The sequence below is a fragment of the Marmota marmota genome, unplaced genomic scaffold (assembly GCF_001458135.2).
Source record: "Marmota marmota marmota unplaced genomic scaffold, marMar, whole genome shotgun sequence".
Classification (NCBI taxonomy): domain Eukaryota; kingdom Metazoa; phylum Chordata; class Mammalia; order Rodentia; family Sciuridae; genus Marmota; species Marmota marmota.
In genome coordinates this window covers 13,563,809-13,582,235 of record NW_025999905.1, presented here as the reverse complement: position 1 = coordinate 13,582,235, position 18,427 = coordinate 13,563,809, and the positions used below count along the sequence as shown (strand labels likewise).

Below are 18,427 nucleotides of genomic sequence, written 5' to 3'. Positions count from 1 at the left end.
CCCCCCCGCCGCCACCACCATTGGCAGGTCCTCTGCCTGCTCCTTGGTCACTTCACCAGGGTGAATTCTGCTTTCCTTTTCCTCCACTCTTGAGTCCAGTTCCTGCTATTTAGAGCAGATGAGTACTTTTCCCCTCTGCATGCCATTTTTATCTGAAGATAACTCTGGTCATGCACACCCCATAGTCTCATTTTACTTGACTTCCTGATGCGCTCCTTGGTTGCTCATGTCAGTGTTTTGCTTTCAGCCTGACTGATGGAACTCAGCATGTGGGTGGGCATGACCTGTGCAGGGTTCAGTAGGAGATTACTTATGCTTTGAGTTTATTTCCCCGACAAACTTCATGTATGCTTTAAGTGAAGAGTTCAGAGTGATCTAACAATAGGAAGGGGAAGCTTTTCATTGCTTTTCTTTCTAAAATAATGTCTGGGTGGTTTTAAATGAGTAGAGTTTTTTGTTTGTTTTTTGATAGAGTAGATTATAACTCATGGCTCAGTATAGGGTTATAGTGTCTTTGTTCTTTTATTAGCTCGTGGAGTCAGATTCAAGTGATGATGGCAAAGCATCCTTGGTGAGTGAGAAAGAAGATGAAGAGGAAGAAAAGGCTACACCTAGAAGAGGCAGGTCTCGGAGAAGCAGTATTGGCCTACGAGTAGCCTTGCAGTTCCCAACCAAGAAATTGGCAAAAACATCAGATAAAAATAGTTCTTCCGAGCTGTTGTTTTCTAGCTCACATTTACAGGATAGTAAAAAAAATCTTGTAAGAAATAAAAGCTGTAAACAGGCAAAGGAAACGGAAGATTCTGCCTCTGAGTCTGAGGATGACTCCAGGGACGAGAACCAGGAGAGCTCGGATGCTCTGCTGAAGAGGACCATGAACATCAAGGAGAACAAGGCCATGGTGAGACTTCCACAGGAGGTGCCAGGAGTAGGCTGGGCTCTGATGGCAGGTGCTAAGGCTCACAGGTGACTCTGCCCCTTCAGCTCCTGCCACCTTGGCTTCTGTCAGGGGGGTGTACTCTGAGGAGTGTATATCTATTTTCTTTTCCTGAACCCAGAGTTGTTATTACATGATCAGCTCTGGTTTCGGAACAGAAAGAGACCCCTGGGACCTTTTATTTATAGGCCCTACAGGGAACCCTATAAGCTTCCTGATTGTCAGGTTGAGTTCTAAATCAGGAGTGCTGGGGAGGAGAAGGGCCAAACAACTGCAGAAAGAAGCAAAGAAGCTGTCACTGAGTGTGTAAGAGTTGTGGGCAGGACAGGCAGGCGGCTTCTGCCTGGAAACTGCCCCCCTGGGAGACATCTCTGAAGGAATGGGAAAAGGTCTAGGGATTAGAACAATCTCAGGGGCTAAATTCACTTTTAAATATCTTTATTAGAATAGTTAGTAGAACAAGGTGAAATTCCTGATGTGCATTTATTTTTTCTAAATGGGGTTAATAACTTAATCTGATCATTGTTGAAAATCATTGTTCTATAATTTTGACAAAATTTTTAAAATATTTTTTTAGTTGTAGTTGGACACAATACCTTTATTTATTTATTTATTTATTTATTTAATTGATGCTAAGGCTCGAACCCAGTGCTCACACATTCTAGGTGAGCATTGTATTGCTAAGCCACAATCCCAGCCCTTGTATTGACAGAATTTTAAGAAATAATCTTACCACTTAATCACTTATTTTGGAATATTTTTTCCTCTATCCTTTTTTTGGGGGTGGGTGGTACTAGGGATTGAACTTAGAGGCATTCAATCAATGAGCCACATCCCCAGCCCTATTTTGTATTTTATTTAGAGACAGTGTCTCACTGAGTTGCTTAGCACTTGCTTTTGCTGAGGCTGGCTTTGAACTCATGCTCCTCCTGCCTCAGCTTCCTGAGCCACTGGGATTACAGGCATGTGCCACTGTGCCCGGCTCTCTGTCCTTTTTTTTTTTTTAAAGGGGAAATATTAATGTAATCATGTCCAATACATTACTTCAAAAAATTAAAAGCCTGCTTAGGGGCGATTTGTATTCTAAAGCACATTTGGCTTTGACTAATGGAAATTTTTAATTCAGTGTCATCTGCATCTTCAGTAAGAACTATGTTCTATATGATTTTATAGTGGTACCAAGTCTAAAACTAAATTCTATTTGAATTCTCTGATTGGCATATTAGTACGTGTTGCTTGGTATTAGTCGATGTTCATTTGGAGAAGTCTTCAGAAATTGTTTCTGTTGCCAAGAAATTTACCTAAAAGTATCAGATTTGGGGGGCTCTCTTAGAATCACCTAGTTGAGCCAGTTGGGTTTTGGTCATGTTGGAACTGAGAGAGATTCAGGCATGCAAAATGATTTGTCCCAGTTTTGCACAGCTAATTACTGGCAGGAACCTTGTGCCTGAGGCTCTGGACGTTCCAGGACTGTTGTCATTGTGTCCTATCCTTGTGTTGACGCGGATGAATGGTGTTGTCAGCTTCTCATCTCTGGAGATAAAATCTCGACACGTGAGGTGATGTGATGTGATTGTTGAGGCTTGTATAAGCTATTTAGTAGCAAAATCAAAGGCTTGCTAGAGGTGTAGGATGACACAGACCTGTGTTTTAGTCAGCTTTTTTGCTGTTCTAACTAAAATACCTGACCAGCGTAAGTGTAGAGAAGGAAATTTAGGTACTCCCAGTTTCAGAGGTCTCAAAGCATAGACAATGGGCTGTATTCCTTGAGAGAGAGAGACAGACAGACACACACACACACACAAACACACACACACAGACTCCACTTGCCAGATACAAATATATACCCCAGAGCCCTGGCTCCAATGCCCCACCTGCCTTCAGTTACCACTCAGTTAATCCCGTCAGGTGACTAATGGACTAATAGGAGTTAAGGCTTTCATGACCCAGTCATTTTTCCTCTAAACCTTCTCACATGTTTTTTTGGGGACACCTCATGTCCAAACCATAACATTTAGCCCTTGCTCCCCAAAAGCTCATGATCATCTCACAATACATTTAGTCCATCTCCAAGAGTCCCCATAGTCTCATCAGTTCAAGGATTGCTGAGCTGTTGGGGGACACTCCATATTCTAAACCATAACATTCTGGCAGTAATGATTTATGTAAGATGCTTTCTTCTGTTCTTCAGCTCGCTCAGTTATTGGCAGAATTGAACTCAATGCCAGGTTTATTCCCAGTACGAACGCCAACCTCAGCTTCGGTAAGTGAAACTCCTTAAAATTATTCTCACCATTGCTGATGTTTAGTAATTGGTTGCCTAGTGGCTTTTATTCAAGAGAGCACTCAAGTGCATGTCTGTGTTTTTGGTTTCAGAAGAAGAAAACAGTGCGTCGGGCCTTCTCAGAGGGACAGATCATCCGGCGCACAAACCCAACCCGAAGTGCGCGGCCCCCAGAGAAGTTTGCTCTAGAAAACTTTACCATCTCTGCCACCAAATTTGCTGAAGAGTTTTATACAATCAGAAGAAGGAAGACAACTAGTGGGGTATTTTCTGACTGTAATAACTGAATTATTGTGTAAGCCATTGGTCCTCAAACGTGATGCATCTTGTTAAACCAGGCCTGTTTACAGGTAGTTTCTGGCTCAGGAGGTCTGCAGCAGCTAAGACCTTTAATTTCCAAGTTCCCTGGTGATGCTTATGCCCCTGGGACCACAGTTTGAGAAGGCCCCTGCTTTAAACTATAGGTTGCATTGACAGTCCTTTATCCAAACTGAGCTGGGAAGCAGCTCATTGGTTACCGCTCATGAAGTGGGTTGAACTTGATATCTAGCAGAAGCAGTAAAAGCCTGTGAACAGCTCCAGCTAGCCTTGTGCTTTTGTGTGTGGGAAAGTACAGGGATGGTTCCTTGTGAGTGGCTTTGGTCTGGAGGGTGGAACTTTAGAGCCTTCTACTTTGTGGGTTTAACTGTTCAATGAGGTTCATTTCCCTGTCTCCACAAAATTTTCAGCAGAAAATTGAACTCAAAAGCCCAAATTCTTGTTTATTGCTGTATTATCTTGTCAAGAAGGAAGCTTGGTATAGGGAGAAGCCCAGTGAATAACTACATGAACGACAGGGTTCCCAGGAAATAGAGAAGGGACATGATCAATGTTAATTTAAGATTCTTAATCTGTTTGAAATGGCTTAACATATCTTATTCCAATTTCTGTCCTTTTGCAGGGGAAATCCCAGGGGCATAGACGACGTCGCCGTATATCTTCTTTTCGACCAGTGGAGGATATTACTGAACAGGATTTGGACAATGTTGCCATAACTGTGCGAGATAAAATCTATGATAAAGTTTTGGTAAATTATATTTTATGAATAATTTGTATGACTGTGATTGAGAGTCTAGGGCATTGGTATTTAAACTCCTACGTTGTTTTTAAACTGTATCGGGACTCATACCCTTGTGCCATCTCCTTGTGGGCTCAGAACCTGGCTCTAAATTGTAGGGTCTTGGTCAGCCATCGTTGGAAAAGAAAGACGACTTAGTGCAGTGACCCTCATCAGGAGAGGTGGGTCACTGAGTCATGCTTATAATCTGGGGGGAGGCAGCGATAATAGTTTAGAAAAGCATAAAATCATATTTACGTGTAATTGTTAACATTTTTATTACTTACATAGTAGTGTATCTTAAATATTGAAAAAGATAGTGTTATGGGGGATAATATAGTCATAGAAAACTTTGGGAGGAAATTGAATTTTTTTTCTATATGGTGATTTAAAGAGGGGCTTTGTTATTTCTCATTTTCTTTTTTGGATAAGTAATTTAAGGTAGTATTTAAATGTTTTTTATTGAATTGCCAACATTTTAAAATTAGGAGATTTTACCCTGTAGGTATTCAGGGCTTCAGCCAAATTGTTGCTGCTTGGGGCCTGTCACCACTGAACCTGTTGCCTCAAGCTTGCCTCTGGTCTCTGCTCCTGTCCACTGTTTCATTCTTTCTGGGGGGGCCCCTGCTCAGTCTCATCTGCTCTGTGAACCAAAGTGCCCACTATCTGGTGGAAACCTCTAGGGTTTGTCCTAGGGACTGTGGGAGAGGGGCAGTACTGGCATCTCTTCTCATGGCCCTAGCTCTTGCTCCCTGTGCTCATTCTCACCCCCACCCCTCCCCAGGGTAACACGTGCCATCAGTGTCGGCAGAAGACCATTGACACCAAGACAGTGTGTCGGAACCAGAGCTGTGGTGGGGTACGGGGACAGTTCTGTGGTCCATGCCTGCGGAATCGCTATGGGGAGGACGTGAGATCGGCATTGCTAGACCCGGTAGGAAGTGTGTTTGCTTTTAAGTCGCTTTGGGGAAGGGAAATGAGCCCAAGGTGGGGGACCTGGAAGAGCCCTTTCTACTTTCCTCCTACATTTTAAGACTGAGGGAGATGAAAAATAGCATTTTCTTCTGGAAAGAGAATGAGCAGGCCAATGGAGAAGAAGAGTTTTTGTCAGGTTTTTTAATGTCAGAGTTGTTTTCATACAAGTTAACCCTGTGCCTCTCCTCCAACAGAGATCTTTGATTTTTTTTTTGCAGGCCAGGGGCTGTGTGTGTTATAGTACCATGTTTCCTGTGTGCCTAGCACTGTTATTTTTCTTTCAGTTGTTATTGTTTTCTTTTATGAAGTGGGTAAACCTGCCTATGCTTTGTTCCCTTTGTGAAATGAGGTAATGCTTGGACCTAAGTAGTCTTGGTCTGTGTTCTTAACCTTCATCTTGTGACTTGAAAGGTGTATATAGAGTGTGCCCAGTTTATTAGACTATTCAAGTTAAGTGATTTCAAAATAAGTACACCTATTGGGAGAGCTGGAATTCATACCTTGATTTTGTAAACCCCATGCTCTTACAGTCAGGGCCACTTGGTATGAGGGTCCTGCACTTGCTCCTTGAAAATCTTCCTCTTGAGCAGGGGTGCCCACCAATCAAATGTTGGTTTTAGACAGGACCAGCTACATATCTCATTGTTTCTCTGATGTGGGGTGGTCAGCCTTTCTGGGCCACAGTGACATACTGCTAAAGATAGAGACTCAGCTCAGTCAGACTCAATGAGCTCCTGTATCCCATGGGACATTGCTGCCATCATCTCTTTTTAGGATTGGATGTGTCCTCCCTGCCGTGGAATCTGCAATTGCAGTTATTGTCGAAAGCGTGATGGCCGCTGTGCCACGGGGATCCTCATTCATCTGGCCAAGTTTTATGGTTATGATAATGTTAAGGAATATCTGGAGAGGTAAGTCTACTAGTTCAGAAATGGCGGTTGTGATCCTGGGGCCCAGCAATGCAGAACCTCTAGGCAAGGAGCTGTTGCCTGGCTGATTTATAGAAACCACCTTGAGTGCTGTCCAGCCTGCCTCTGTGTGGGAGAAGCTCAGGCTTATTATGTTTGCTTCCTTTGTTAGAATCTTCAACTCTTCATTGCCTCTAGCCAGAATTTTCCCTTGTGAAAAATAGAAGGACAGGCTGAGAGGGAGCTGTAAGGACAGTAAGAGGCAGCCGTAACCCTAGTGAGCACAGAGGTCAGGCAGGACCTGGGCAAAGGACACAGATTTGTTACCTGTAAATTGGAATATGGGAGTCACTGGGGGCGAACAGGACACACAGTTATTCTGGAAGTGGCAGGAGATTAGGGTTTATGCTCTATAAGGTTTTAAAAATCTCCCTAGAATGCTGCTTTCTGTTCACCTTTAACAGCTACTTATCATCTTTTTCTCAGCTTACAAAAGCAGCTGGTGGAAGACAATTGAGAGGAACCTGCGAAGTCAGCATGGGGTACCCCCAACAAGAAGTGCATACCATTTGTGCCTAAGATTTCTTACAGTTGTTTTTATACAAAATTTCTTATAGAGTTGATGAATACTATTTTTTTTTAAATGTTTATATGCTTAAGATTTCTCAGGAACATAGTAGAGGAATCTATGTGTGTATATATATACACACACACAAGCCCTGTGTGGTATCTGCTGATGATTCAAAAGCACAATTCAAATGGGGCAGAGTTAAAAATTTAGGTAAGTTACAGAAAAGACACATAGAAGCAGCCTTTAACTTCCTGGTCACTCTAGGCTATTTTTACAGGACTTGTTTTTCTTGTAGTTTGCCTTACCTTGAGTGACCATAGCTCAAACGGTAATAATTTATCCTCCTCTAGATTGCTGGAAATTTGTACTGAAGATTGTTCCCAAAATTACAAAGTGCAATTAATCATGGAACGCGAGTGAACCTAGGGTTTTGTGGACTGTCAGGTTACAGACACTAGAGGTCTCACAGGGCCTGCTGCTTTTCAAAGAACTTAAGGGCTAATTTTTAAAAGATTTTCATGTTTAATAATAACTGAATCCCCCTTCCTTCAGCTGCACGTCTGTTTGATGGAACCTTGGTGAAAATATGACAAACTGTTTTGTGCAAGTTGAGGAAGGGGGCTTCAGGAGGTACTGAGGAAAGCTAAAATCAGTGAACATAGAGACTGAACAGGTGTCTGTTATTTTTTGTACATTTGCTTCTTTTTTAAGGATAGTATTTTAAAAATGAATGCATGTGTAAGTTACTAAAAGTTACATAAGTTGGAATGCATTTTATGCCTTTCAGTAGAAAAAAAAGTATACATGCATAATAAGAACAGAGACAAAATGAAAAGTTCTCACTGTGTTCCAGCCGAGGAACGTTAAGTCCCAGTGCAAGGACCGTCTTATGCTTCTAGCAACAGAGCCACACCTGCCAACACCCATTTAGCCGTCTTCTCTTTGCTTTTTAATCTGAAAGTCCAGACGTAGGTGGGACCTCTGGTTTTGGTTTTGTACACAGGGCACGCGTAAGTGTGTTTGGTTTCTTGTCTGTCCACGGGTATGGCTTTGGCAAAGATGACAGGCATCATGGACTTCAACTCCTTGAGGCGAGCTTCAACAATGGTTCCTGACTGGGGGTCCCATCGGGCACCTGTGGCAAAAACACAACTGTTGCAACAGTATGGCATGTTGATAGTGATTGTTGGATGCAATAAATGTTCTGGTTTTGTCATGTTTCTGCTCATCAGTAACATCATAACCCAGCGGCTGAGATTTGAAACAGAAGTTAACTTAACCGGCATAGGTAATGGTTCCCAATAGCTGAACAATAAAATCATAATCAGTTTGTCCTCCTTTAAGAGTTACATCATCTTCCCAGCCTTTAAATATTTGAACTGTGGCATTTGCTTTAAAACGCAGAAGGAATACCTTGACAGGGACTAGATGTCCCACAAACACAGGGCCAAGTAAATCTGGAAAACCACATCCCAGTCCTCCTCAGAGGTACACAATGGCATCTTAAAGGTTGGGAGAAGTCTTGATAGTTTTGCCAACAACTTTAAGACAGTAGAAGATTTTGAATTGATTATACTCAAAGCAGAATAATGTAACTTCATTGTAGCTCTTGAGTATCCTGGGGGCATTAACACCCATGCCTCAATTTGGTTCACATTGAAGGACACGAGGTAAGTGATAGCCACTTGTATGAAGTTAAGTGAGTGGATCCTGAGACAATCCCCAACTTGAACCTGGAGAGTTTTCACTCACACTGGAGGTGCCTCACCTTCCATGAGGAGCCCGTGGAGGTATGCACCTTCCCTTGGGGGATGGCTGTAATCTTCCTTTGTTTTTTTGGTGACATCAACAGTCAAGCACATTCTGTCCAGTGGCCACTCATTTTTTCGAGCCATAGTCTGCATAATTGCTTTGGGAGGAGAAGGAACAGGAATTGATTAGGATAAAAGTGCGAATAGGTTCCCAGGAGCTACCAGTAAGCCAAGGCAGTCTTTAGCGCCACAGGGTGGTTTTTAGCTTCTGGGCATTTATTTGCACATGGCTGCCATAGAGCAGGGCCTGCCTGGCAAACGAAGGCATACAGGACAACCTATTTGTAAATCACATTTTATTGGAGCAGCCATTTGCTTCTGTAATGTCCGTCTATGGTTGCTTTTACAAACTAGAATGGCGGAGTGGAGAAGTTGTGACAGACCCATGGCCCTTGACTTGAGCTCACCGTACCTGCCCCCAGGGCCCCTTTATTTTCTTCCTAGTCACTCCTACTCCTTCTAATGACAGCTGCTTGAAGATTAGCAAACAGGGAGGATGCATCATAGATCAAGCAAGGCAGGACTTCTGCTCTTACCAGTTAAGAAGGACTGAGGATTAAAGAAGCCAGAGAGCCACACGACGGCTGGAAGGGCTAGGTCTTGGGTCCACATGTCAAGCTCTCGGCAGCGCAGAAGAAAGTCATTAAACCTGGTTAGTGGAAGGTAAGAGAAAATAAACTTGCCTTTTAGTAAAACAGATGTCTTCCAGTAAGATTCTGGCAGAAAGGGTTGGGGAGGAGTGGTGGTGGTAAAGTACACCATTGAGAGCTAGTAAAATGCTTACCTGATGATTTTTGGGGTGTTGTCTCTTTAAAGAACGAGGGTGTTTCCTATTGAGATTTTACACCTGCACCTCTTAGAGTTAATACCGCTAGAGGGGAATATGGAACATCCCTCTGTATTTGTTAACGTACTTAGTCACCATATAGCACTAGGAGTATCTATCTATATAGGACATCCCACAAATGTTGGACTGATAAATGCCAACATGAGGTACGGGACTCGGAACCCAGCAAAGAACACCTTGTCAGGGATGGAAGAAGGCTGCCGTGGTGGGTCTAAGACTGGAGTTGGCAGCAAAGAATAGAGGGAACAGTGTGTGACAGTATTCTTCCCACGTGATGATCACCTGAAAGGGGAAGGTAAAGGTTGCTGCAGGGCAGGGGGACCTGCCAACTATGGCACGTTTGAGAAAATTCTTGTCTGTATTGCATGTTCTCTCATCTAGTCCTCACAGTTACACAAGGTAAGAAGTACCTAGCCATGAGGAAGCGGGCTCAACGGGGCTAAAGAGACCTTGAGATGAGGTTTAAGGGCCGTTAAAAAGGGGTAAAGGGTGAAACACAGAGATGAGCCTCAACATAAAAGCCAGCAAAGTAGTTCTCCAGCATCATGAACATTGGGCTGGCATTGACATTTCCTAGGACCTTGTAAGGTTAAGAGTTGCACAGGAACTGGGTTGAGTGAGGAGTCACCCCCAGACCTCCATGGCAGGGACATCTATCTGCCTGAGGCATTTGGCTGATTATAGGATGTGATGAGGAATTTACCGTCAAATGTGGGCAACACAAAGGAAGATTCTTGCTGAGAACATGGGCCTGTGCCTGGCCCCACATGAAAGTTTTTTCAAATAGCTGATTTAGGAAAAATGTACTTAAAGATAATACAGAGGAATAGCACTGGCTCTGTACAAAGACAACGCAGAGGGACAGAGAACAAAAACCAGGGCAGAAGTTGTTAGTCACCTTAATGTGGAGAAACTGCAGCCCGTTTTCAACAAAACTAGAAAATGAAGTGACTGCTTATATAAATACGATTATGACTTGGAAGGGAGCAGACAAGGAAAAGTAATGAAATTGGATTGGATACAAGATAAAACTTAATGAAATTGAAACAAATATGAAAGGAAAAATTAGGGTTAGAGCAAAAATAACAGTAGAAACAAAGCCCTATGTAATAGGGATTCTATAAAGCGAGTTTCCCAAATTGTAAATTTGAATCTTCAAAATCGTGAACATACTTAGAAAATAGTAAGACAATTATTGAGTGACCTGTGAAGATTAAAAAAAAAAAATCCCCTGGGAAGCCAAAGGAAAACATGAAGCCATTTATAAAAGGAAAAAACAATGCCAGCCTCAGACATCTCTACAGCTGGTACAACAAGGGTGCCTCCCAAGTCCTGAAAATGTGAAATTTATATAACCAGCCATAGTGTCATTCAGGTATGAAGACAGACAGTTATAAGGAACCTTCCTGATGTTGCATTTACTGTGGTTGTTAACAGGAAATAACAAAGATGAGTCTTCAAAAAATAATGGAATTTAAATAATTCAGTCAAGGGAAGAAAACAGTGTGGAGATGGTTAAAGAGATAATGAGGATCACCTGGAAACAATTAAATCCACCAAAACAGCAGACACAGACTGGGAGTTTGGATGAATATAGATAACAAGAGGAGAGCAAAAGGCAACAGGGAAATAGGCATGGAGAAATTTTCACAATGGAAGCTGTAAATGGACTCTCATATTTGCAAGCACACAGCAGCAAGTTGGATGCAGATTTAAAAGCACCCCAAATACAACAGTACACTTGAAGAACACCAAGGGTAATGAGAAACTTGTGAATGACAAGAATATATAGGAACAGGCTGATCACCTCCAATCTATACTAGGAAACAGGAAATTGAAGTTCTGGAGGGAAAAATAGTCATTGTGCCTTAGAATTCCAATCAAGTCCCGAAGCTGGTTCAGACGCACAAAGAATGTGACACTCAAACCTCCACATGGTTTATGCCATGGTAAAAGAAAAGGGAGCCCTGACAAGATGAGAAAAGCATTGCTGAGCAAAAAGCTGATCTACTGTTAAAAAAAAATTATTGACTATAAACAAAATGAAAATACTGTTGTCTAAAATAAGACCAGAAGGAGCCTGATGTTAGGAGGAAAGTTGACAGGTCTAAGGGGAAAATGCTGACTTGGAAGAATCAAGTGTATGTTTCAATGTCTCTACTGAAATAAGGGACTGGTACGTGATTAAACTGTTAAACCAACAAGTCAGAAAAGGCAGGGGGGGAAAGCTGTGAAAAATATAAAAATTTTCACAAAAGAACGGTGGGGAAAAGTCCACAGTTGTTAATCACAAGATGTAACCATATAAATCCTTATTTCTGGGTATATAAAACCTAAGTTTGGGTGTTTCGCAGAGTTAAAAATCCACTGAGAGGTTCTGCTCACTTCTCTGCTCTGGTAGAGTTGTCCCACTGAGGGACCAAGTTCAGTCACAAAGCAGAGTCTTCTGGGTTCTTACGCTGTCAACAGAACACCAGCCGGGCACCATGGATGCAGATAATGGCCAGTGGCAGGGGGGATGGGTAGCTTACCACTGCGCTAGGCCGTAAGTAGATGGGTAAGCCAGTTTGCTCCAAGTGTCTGGGACTATATCGTAACTCAATGCAAGCTGCTGGGCTTCCACATCAGGAGACAACGTCAGCTCCCCCTGGTATGGAGGAAAAAAAGACCACATAGTAAATAGTTTCCATGTGGGGAAGGCTGCTTAGCCTCACTTTCAACTTACCTTCAAACCAAGGTTTAATTGTTGAAGTGACGCTCGGATTTCTCGAATGAGAATATTCATCCTCTCACATTCTTGGAAGCAAACAAGAACGTAGGGACTTCTATTTGAGTTTTTCTGCATTATCTCTGCCATGTTGAACTCTTCTGGAAGTTTCTCCAAAATGTCGTCCAAGACATTCTTAACCTTAAATCATTAACATACACAAAAGATTTATCTCCTATTTCATCTTTGTTTATGGTGATCACCTATACCATACATTTTTTTTATTTTTGTTCTAATTAGTTATTCATGATAGCAGAATGCATTTTGATTTGTTGTACACAAATGGAGCACAACTTTTCATTTCTCTGTACACGATGTAGAGTCACACCACAGGTGCAGTCATACATGTACCCAGGGTAATGATCTCCATCTCATTCCACCATCTTTCCTGCCCTCATGCCCCCTCACCCTCCCTTCCTCCCTCCCCTTTGCCTAAAGTTCCTCCATTCTCCCCCTGCCTCCCCCATTATGGATCAGCATCCACTTATCGGAGAGGACATTTGGTCTTTGTATACCATACATTTTGAAGTTCCAGAATATATCCTGTAATTCCCAAAGATGCCTGCAAAGGCATTTTAGAGATGCCTTCTACTTCTGGGAGGTGGGCAGAGAGGCACTGCCCACTACCTCATTGCAGACCATCATTGCTAGCCATCTCATCTCCATTAGATTCTAAATGTAGTTCCAGAGGAGACTGATGTTTATATGCAGTTTATTTTTTGTTAGCAGTTAGGGGTTTAAGACTCATCATTAACTACATGCCCTTTGTATATAAAGATATGATAAGACAAAGTTGCCTTGAAGAAATGGAAGATTTATACATCCCAGATGTATAAAGGCCATAGTACCCTACCCATATGTATATTCTATCTATGCACCTTCATTGACCTGGAGAAACCAGTAAATACCCCCAAAAGGCAAATGATTAGCCTCAGGCAGCTTTTCCCTCTTTCCTTGATTTCTCAGGCTACTGCTGGTGGATCTGACATCATACTTGGAAGTTGCTGGAGCATTCTGGCAGGGAAAATGCCAGGGCCTGAAATCTTGAACTCATTTTTGCAGCAGTTGACAATATGAACCACAGTATAGAGGTTAGAGTGACTTCTGGAAACAATTCTGTTTTCCTTCATTGGTCCTTTCCAGCTGCCATGGCTTATCTCTGAAACAATGCCCAGAGCTGTTGCCACGTAGCATACCTAAAGTACCTACAGTAAGCACCTAACACAGCCTTTGTCAGGATGCACTTGCCTTTCTGGGTGCTGAAGCGAATGCTCTGCATCCTGGTGTTGTAATGACAGCATCCTTGTGGGAAAGATGGAAGCAGAAAAACCAGACATGGATGTCCATCATCCACCTCTGCTTTCACTAAGACATAGCTATTTCCCAAATGGATGAGTTTTTCCTTGTTCATCATTTTTTCTAAAGTAACATTCTTATAGAAAAGATGCTAGTACATAGGATAAAACATACTACAATAAATTCTAAAGTTTCTAAATTACAAGTGTTTCAGCGAACAACCTTGTTTCAAAAAATAACTGAAAAAGTTCAAGAAATAAACAGTTTGTGGGATCATCCTACAGTTATATCTGATGTTTAGTGAGTATCATTTGAACAACCTGAATTCTGGTCAATTAAATCCTGATTAATAATTTTGAAAAAAAAAAAAGAGCTAATTTGTTTTGGGGAAAAATCAGCTATTCAGGTTTTAAATTAACGAGAAACTAGATTTTAATGTGAAAGTTTAAAAAACTAGGCACAGTGATGCAAGTGTGTAATTCCAGTGACTCAAGAGGCTAAGGCAGGAGGATTGTAAGTTTGAGGCTAGCCTCAGCAACTTGAGACTATCTCAAAAGAGGGGAGTTAGGGCTGGAGTTGTAGCTGTGGTAGAGCCCTTGCCTCGCAAGTGTGAGGCACTGGGTTTCATCCTAGCACCACATAAAAACAAAGGCACTGAGTCCATATACAGCTAAAAAAGGCTGGGGGTGTAGCTCAGTGGTAGAGTGTTCTTGGGTTCAATCGCCAATACTACAATGATAATAAAGATTAAAAAGTCATTTTTCATCCCTATCATTCTTCAATAATAAAAATCTTCAAAAAAAAGTCTCCCAAGACTATGTGAAAAAGATTATGACAGACAAAAACACATGAAAATGAGTGAAAGGAAAGCCACAGATTTGGAGGAGTTACCTGTAATTCACATACCTGATCAAGAATACACATCCACAATAAAGAGTTCTTTCAAGTTCATGAGAAAAAAACCTGACAACTCAAATAATAGGGAAGTCATAAGTACTTTGCACGAGAAGATGCTCAATAGTATTCCACATATGAGGAACACAAAACCAACACGAGATTGTTATCCCCTACAAAGTCTCAAGGTAGAGCAACTGGAAACCACATGCCCTCGCTGCTGGTGGGAATGTAACTGGTAGACCAAGTGAGAGAACTGGAAGTACTATTAAAAGCTAGCTTTAACACTGCCCTGTGATCTTGCAGTCCCACTTCTGGGTATTGAAAAATGGGTATTAGGAACAGATACCTTTAGAAGTTAATTTCTTGGCAAGAGACTGTACGAAGAGGCTCATGGCTGTGGTATTCATAAAAGTGGATAACTGGTCACATCATAGAATACTAAGCACATGAACAACAGATGTATCTCATGGGCATAGTGCAGTGGCGGAGGAGCTTGACAAATGAATATGTACTGTACGATCCCATGCACTTGAAATTCAGAAACAAGCAAACCCTTTGGGGCCTGGGGAGTTGCATTGGCTGGTAAGGGCACAAGTGTCTTTCTGGACTGTTGAAAATGTTCTGTATTTTGATCTACCTGCGGATAACATGAATGTGTACACGTGGAGGCAAAAAATTCACTGAGTTGTACATTTAAGATTATCTTTGGTGTATGTAAGATATAACTCAATTTTTAAAAAAGGCCCAGTACCTTTTCTTCCATGGATTGGCCGAGTTCCTCACTGCTGATCAAGTTCCTGGGCTGCATCTCCAGCAGAGTTCGGAAGAGAGCACTGGATGTCACTGTCAGGAATTCTATTTCAGCATTTGGGTGGAGGCCGTATAGGGTCGGGCTTTCTGGAGGCAGTGCCTCCTCTATGTACTGGTGGTACCCCGAATAATCTAGGTAGGGTGGGGCAGCAAATCCTGGTGCCAGCATAAGTTCATCTTCAATCTTTAATCATAAAGGAAAAGTTGGTTACTTCAAAGCTACATAGGCATCAGTCTTCACTTCCTAAATGACTGGAATTCTGGCCAGAAGGTCCCAGGATAATGCTTGATGAGTAGCAGGCTCTAAAATGTTTCAAAACCAACCATTCTGTTCTGTTTATGGCACCAGGGGAAGATTCTGAGGTGCACACAGGAATCCTGTTCCCGGGGGAGAATCAGTTTGCAGTGTGCTTGGGGCCGCGTGGTATGTGCACAGAAGGAATGAGCAAGTGCTGTGCCATCCCTGTGTCCTGGCCACTCCGTTACATGCTACTTGATCTCCCTGACATTCCCAGTACCTAGAGGGTATATACTAAGTCAAATTCACATCACCTCCCTTGGATCTTGGGCTACTCAGAGCAAAGTCTGTATTTGTCTCAAGCCCCTGAGGCTCTGGGTCAGTGGCCAGCACTTGCTGGTGCTCAGTGCATGGTTGCCTAGTGAATGAAAACCATAAAGGTGCCCATCGATTTCATTAAGGCTGGATGAAGGGGTAGACTCCACAGACAGGGACATTTTGAATAAAGGCAATATGAATGGTAGCAATACCAGATCCTCTGAACATGGAGAATACAGATCTCCAAAATGTAACCAAACACTTTATGGGCCCAAGTTGTGTCCAGCCACAAATATAATCAAGTGTTTATAATCTCAGATATCCCAACTCCGTATCTCAGTTCTCATCTACTATAGCTTTGCCTAGATTTTCTAAGTTATTTTCTAAAAGTGAGATTTCTCTATTGTGCATATTGTACCATGTCTCCTTGTCACCTGGAGACAGTGCTCAGTAATTACTAATTTATTCAATAATATGATCACCCAGTATACTACAGTAAACCTTGAAAGTGTAAAATGTCATGTGACCTTGTTCTTGAGGAACTGAGTCTCCTGGGGGCAAGGGAAGCATGATTTCTCACAGACATGTTGGTGACTAATGGTGGCTTGTTCCTTGCCTGCAATCTTGGATTGCCTAGAGCAGCTGTGACCTTAGCAAAATACTCACATGTTCCATAAATTTCAAGGGCATTTTAAATATCTGAGTCAGTTTTTTTGTATGTGTATGTGCTAGAAGGATTTTTAAGTTATCATATCCTTTATATTATACAGAAATACAGGAAGGAGCCAGTGAGACTCTCCCACCACCAGTATCCTTGGACTTGGCTATATTCAATTGCTCACATTTTTATCATTTCATATTTATGTACAAAAAGTTTAGATGTCATTTGATGCAATGATAAAAAAATGATATAGGAAAGTTGAACTCACCATTATTAGCGTATGATAAAATTACCCCAAATAAAAACATGAACAAAAATATTAACAAAATCCCAAATTAGGATAAATACATCCAAATTGAACTTTATTCTCTACAAAGACTTGGTCTTCTCTGTTAGTGCTTACCAGGTAGCTGGAAGAAATTTTTAAAAGCTGAAGTTAATCTGTCCTTCAAAACAATTTCAAGCCATAAATTTAACTAAAACCTGAACCACTTGGCGATGTTAAGATGCTGTGGGGGCTGAATATTTAAGTGCACACTCTGCAATGCTGGTGGGAAGCAAACAGCCCGTGCTTTCTGGAAACGCCAGACAGTCTATAGATGGGAAAGGGGTCTTCTGTATGTGTAAGTGTGTAAGTGAAGCAAAGGAAACACCAAGCCCAAGGGAAAGGACTCAGGGCTCACAGCCAGGCATATCGGGTTCAATTCCCATCCTTGATGGCTGGGTGGCTTTAAGAAATGAGTCTCTTTATTTCAGATATTTTTACCAGTAAAATGGGGCTCATTATAGCAACTTAACAGTTGTGGCTGTGAACATTTAATAAGGTATGCAAACATCTAGGCCCAGAGCAGTCTTGTACAAATGTTTGTTTTGGTCTTCCCTGTGCCCTAGGGGCAGATGGTTATTTTATGGACATCTTTTACGGTTATTTTAAGTACATCTTGTTTTTCTGGGATGAAAAACAAAATCTAAAATGCCCTGTAAATTCCTACTTTGGTGCCCAACAAGTAAAGTTTGAAAAGCAAGGTTTGGTTCATAAACTTGCATCCCCTTTTATTGTAAGAGAACTAAAGAGATCAATATACTCATGGAGCTCTGCGAATTCTGATTCTGACTCCAGGCCTTCTTTCCTCTCAGGCTTTTATGATAACCTGCTGCTTGCTGATGGGGCCCTAACTGCAGAGTTCTCTCTACAGTGGCCACCTTTGGACCAAGGTTGTTTGGAGAAATGTCTCTTTAGAATGAGAAAGTATTTTAATGCCTTAAAAAATTACCCAAATAACCTCCCTCCATGCAGAGCAAAACTATGACAACGACACCACTTCACTGCCATCAGGATGGTAGAATAAAAAATGGGGACATTAGTAGTGTTGGTGAGGGTGGAGAGGAAACAGAACTTTTAATTTGCTGATGGGAATATAAAGGGGTGCAATAACTTTGGAAAACAATTTGGTGGTTCCTCCAAATGTTAAACAGTTACCACCGGACCCAGCAATTCCACTCCTAGTACACTCCCAAAAGAATTAAAAAAATAAATCTGCACAAAATTTATACCTGCAGTTGCACTGCAACATTGTTCATAATAGCCTCAAGCCTGAGGCAGCCCAGTGTCCACTGGTGGGCAGACACATGTGATGTACCTATACAATGGAGGACTATTGGGCCATAAAAAAGAGTGAAGTTCTGATGCATGCTACCATGTGCATGATCCAAACACAAAAGGCCACATATTGAAAGACTGCATTTAAATAAAATCCCCGGAACAGGTAAGCATAATAAGTAGATTGTGGTTGCCAGGGTCTGGGAAGTACCCAGACTTACATACACACCAGTGATGCCCCTCAGCCAGTATGAGGGGAGCACTGGGGCAAATGAGGACCATTAATGGGTGCAGGGGTTTTCTGGTGTATGATGAAGATTGTAATAATGGTTGTACAGCCATGAGCATACTGAAAAGGACATGTGGCTCAGTGTTTTGTGGCCTATGCTGCAACCACCTCAAACTGGGCAG

The 18,427-nt window shown here is 42.0% G+C and overlaps 2 protein-coding genes across 12 annotated transcripts in view; one reads left to right on the top strand and one right to left on the bottom strand.

Moving 5' to 3' along the window:
• The window catches only part of Cdca7l (cell division cycle associated 7 like), a 42,703-nt gene extending 35,603 nt beyond the window's left edge, over window positions 1-7,100 (top strand). For all 4 annotated transcript variants that reach the window (XM_015498137.2, XM_048799705.1, XM_015498136.2 and 1 more), the window contains exons 4-10: window positions 530-901; window positions 3,129-3,200; window positions 3,314-3,484; window positions 4,162-4,287; window positions 5,102-5,251; window positions 6,067-6,203; window positions 6,687-7,100. In XM_015498137.2, the coding sequence (XP_015353623.1) occupies window positions 530-901; window positions 3,129-3,200; window positions 3,314-3,484; window positions 4,162-4,287; window positions 5,102-5,251; window positions 6,067-6,203; window positions 6,687-6,717 (1,059 nt within the window). In that variant the 3' untranslated portion in view covers window positions 6,718-7,100. The remainder of the gene's footprint in view (window positions 1-529; window positions 902-3,128; window positions 3,201-3,313; window positions 3,485-4,161; window positions 4,288-5,101; window positions 5,252-6,066; window positions 6,204-6,686) is intronic.
• A 429-nt stretch (window positions 7,101-7,529) lies between these two features.
• The window catches only part of Dnah11 (dynein axonemal heavy chain 11), a 305,840-nt gene continuing 294,942 nt past the window's right edge, over window positions 7,530-18,427 (bottom strand). For all 8 annotated transcript variants that reach the window (XM_048799695.1, XM_048799694.1, XM_048799696.1 and 5 more), the window contains 6 exons: window positions 15,141-15,383; window positions 12,155-12,337; window positions 11,961-12,076; window positions 9,119-9,231; window positions 8,540-8,680; window positions 7,530-7,906 (listed from right to left, as the gene is read on the bottom strand). In XM_048799695.1, the coding sequence (XP_048655652.1) occupies window positions 7,659-7,906; window positions 8,540-8,680; window positions 9,119-9,231; window positions 11,961-12,076; window positions 12,155-12,337; window positions 15,141-15,383 (1,044 nt within the window). In that variant the 3' untranslated portion in view covers window positions 7,530-7,658. The remainder of the gene's footprint in view (window positions 7,907-8,539; window positions 8,681-9,118; window positions 9,232-11,960; window positions 12,077-12,154; window positions 12,338-15,140; window positions 15,384-18,427) is intronic.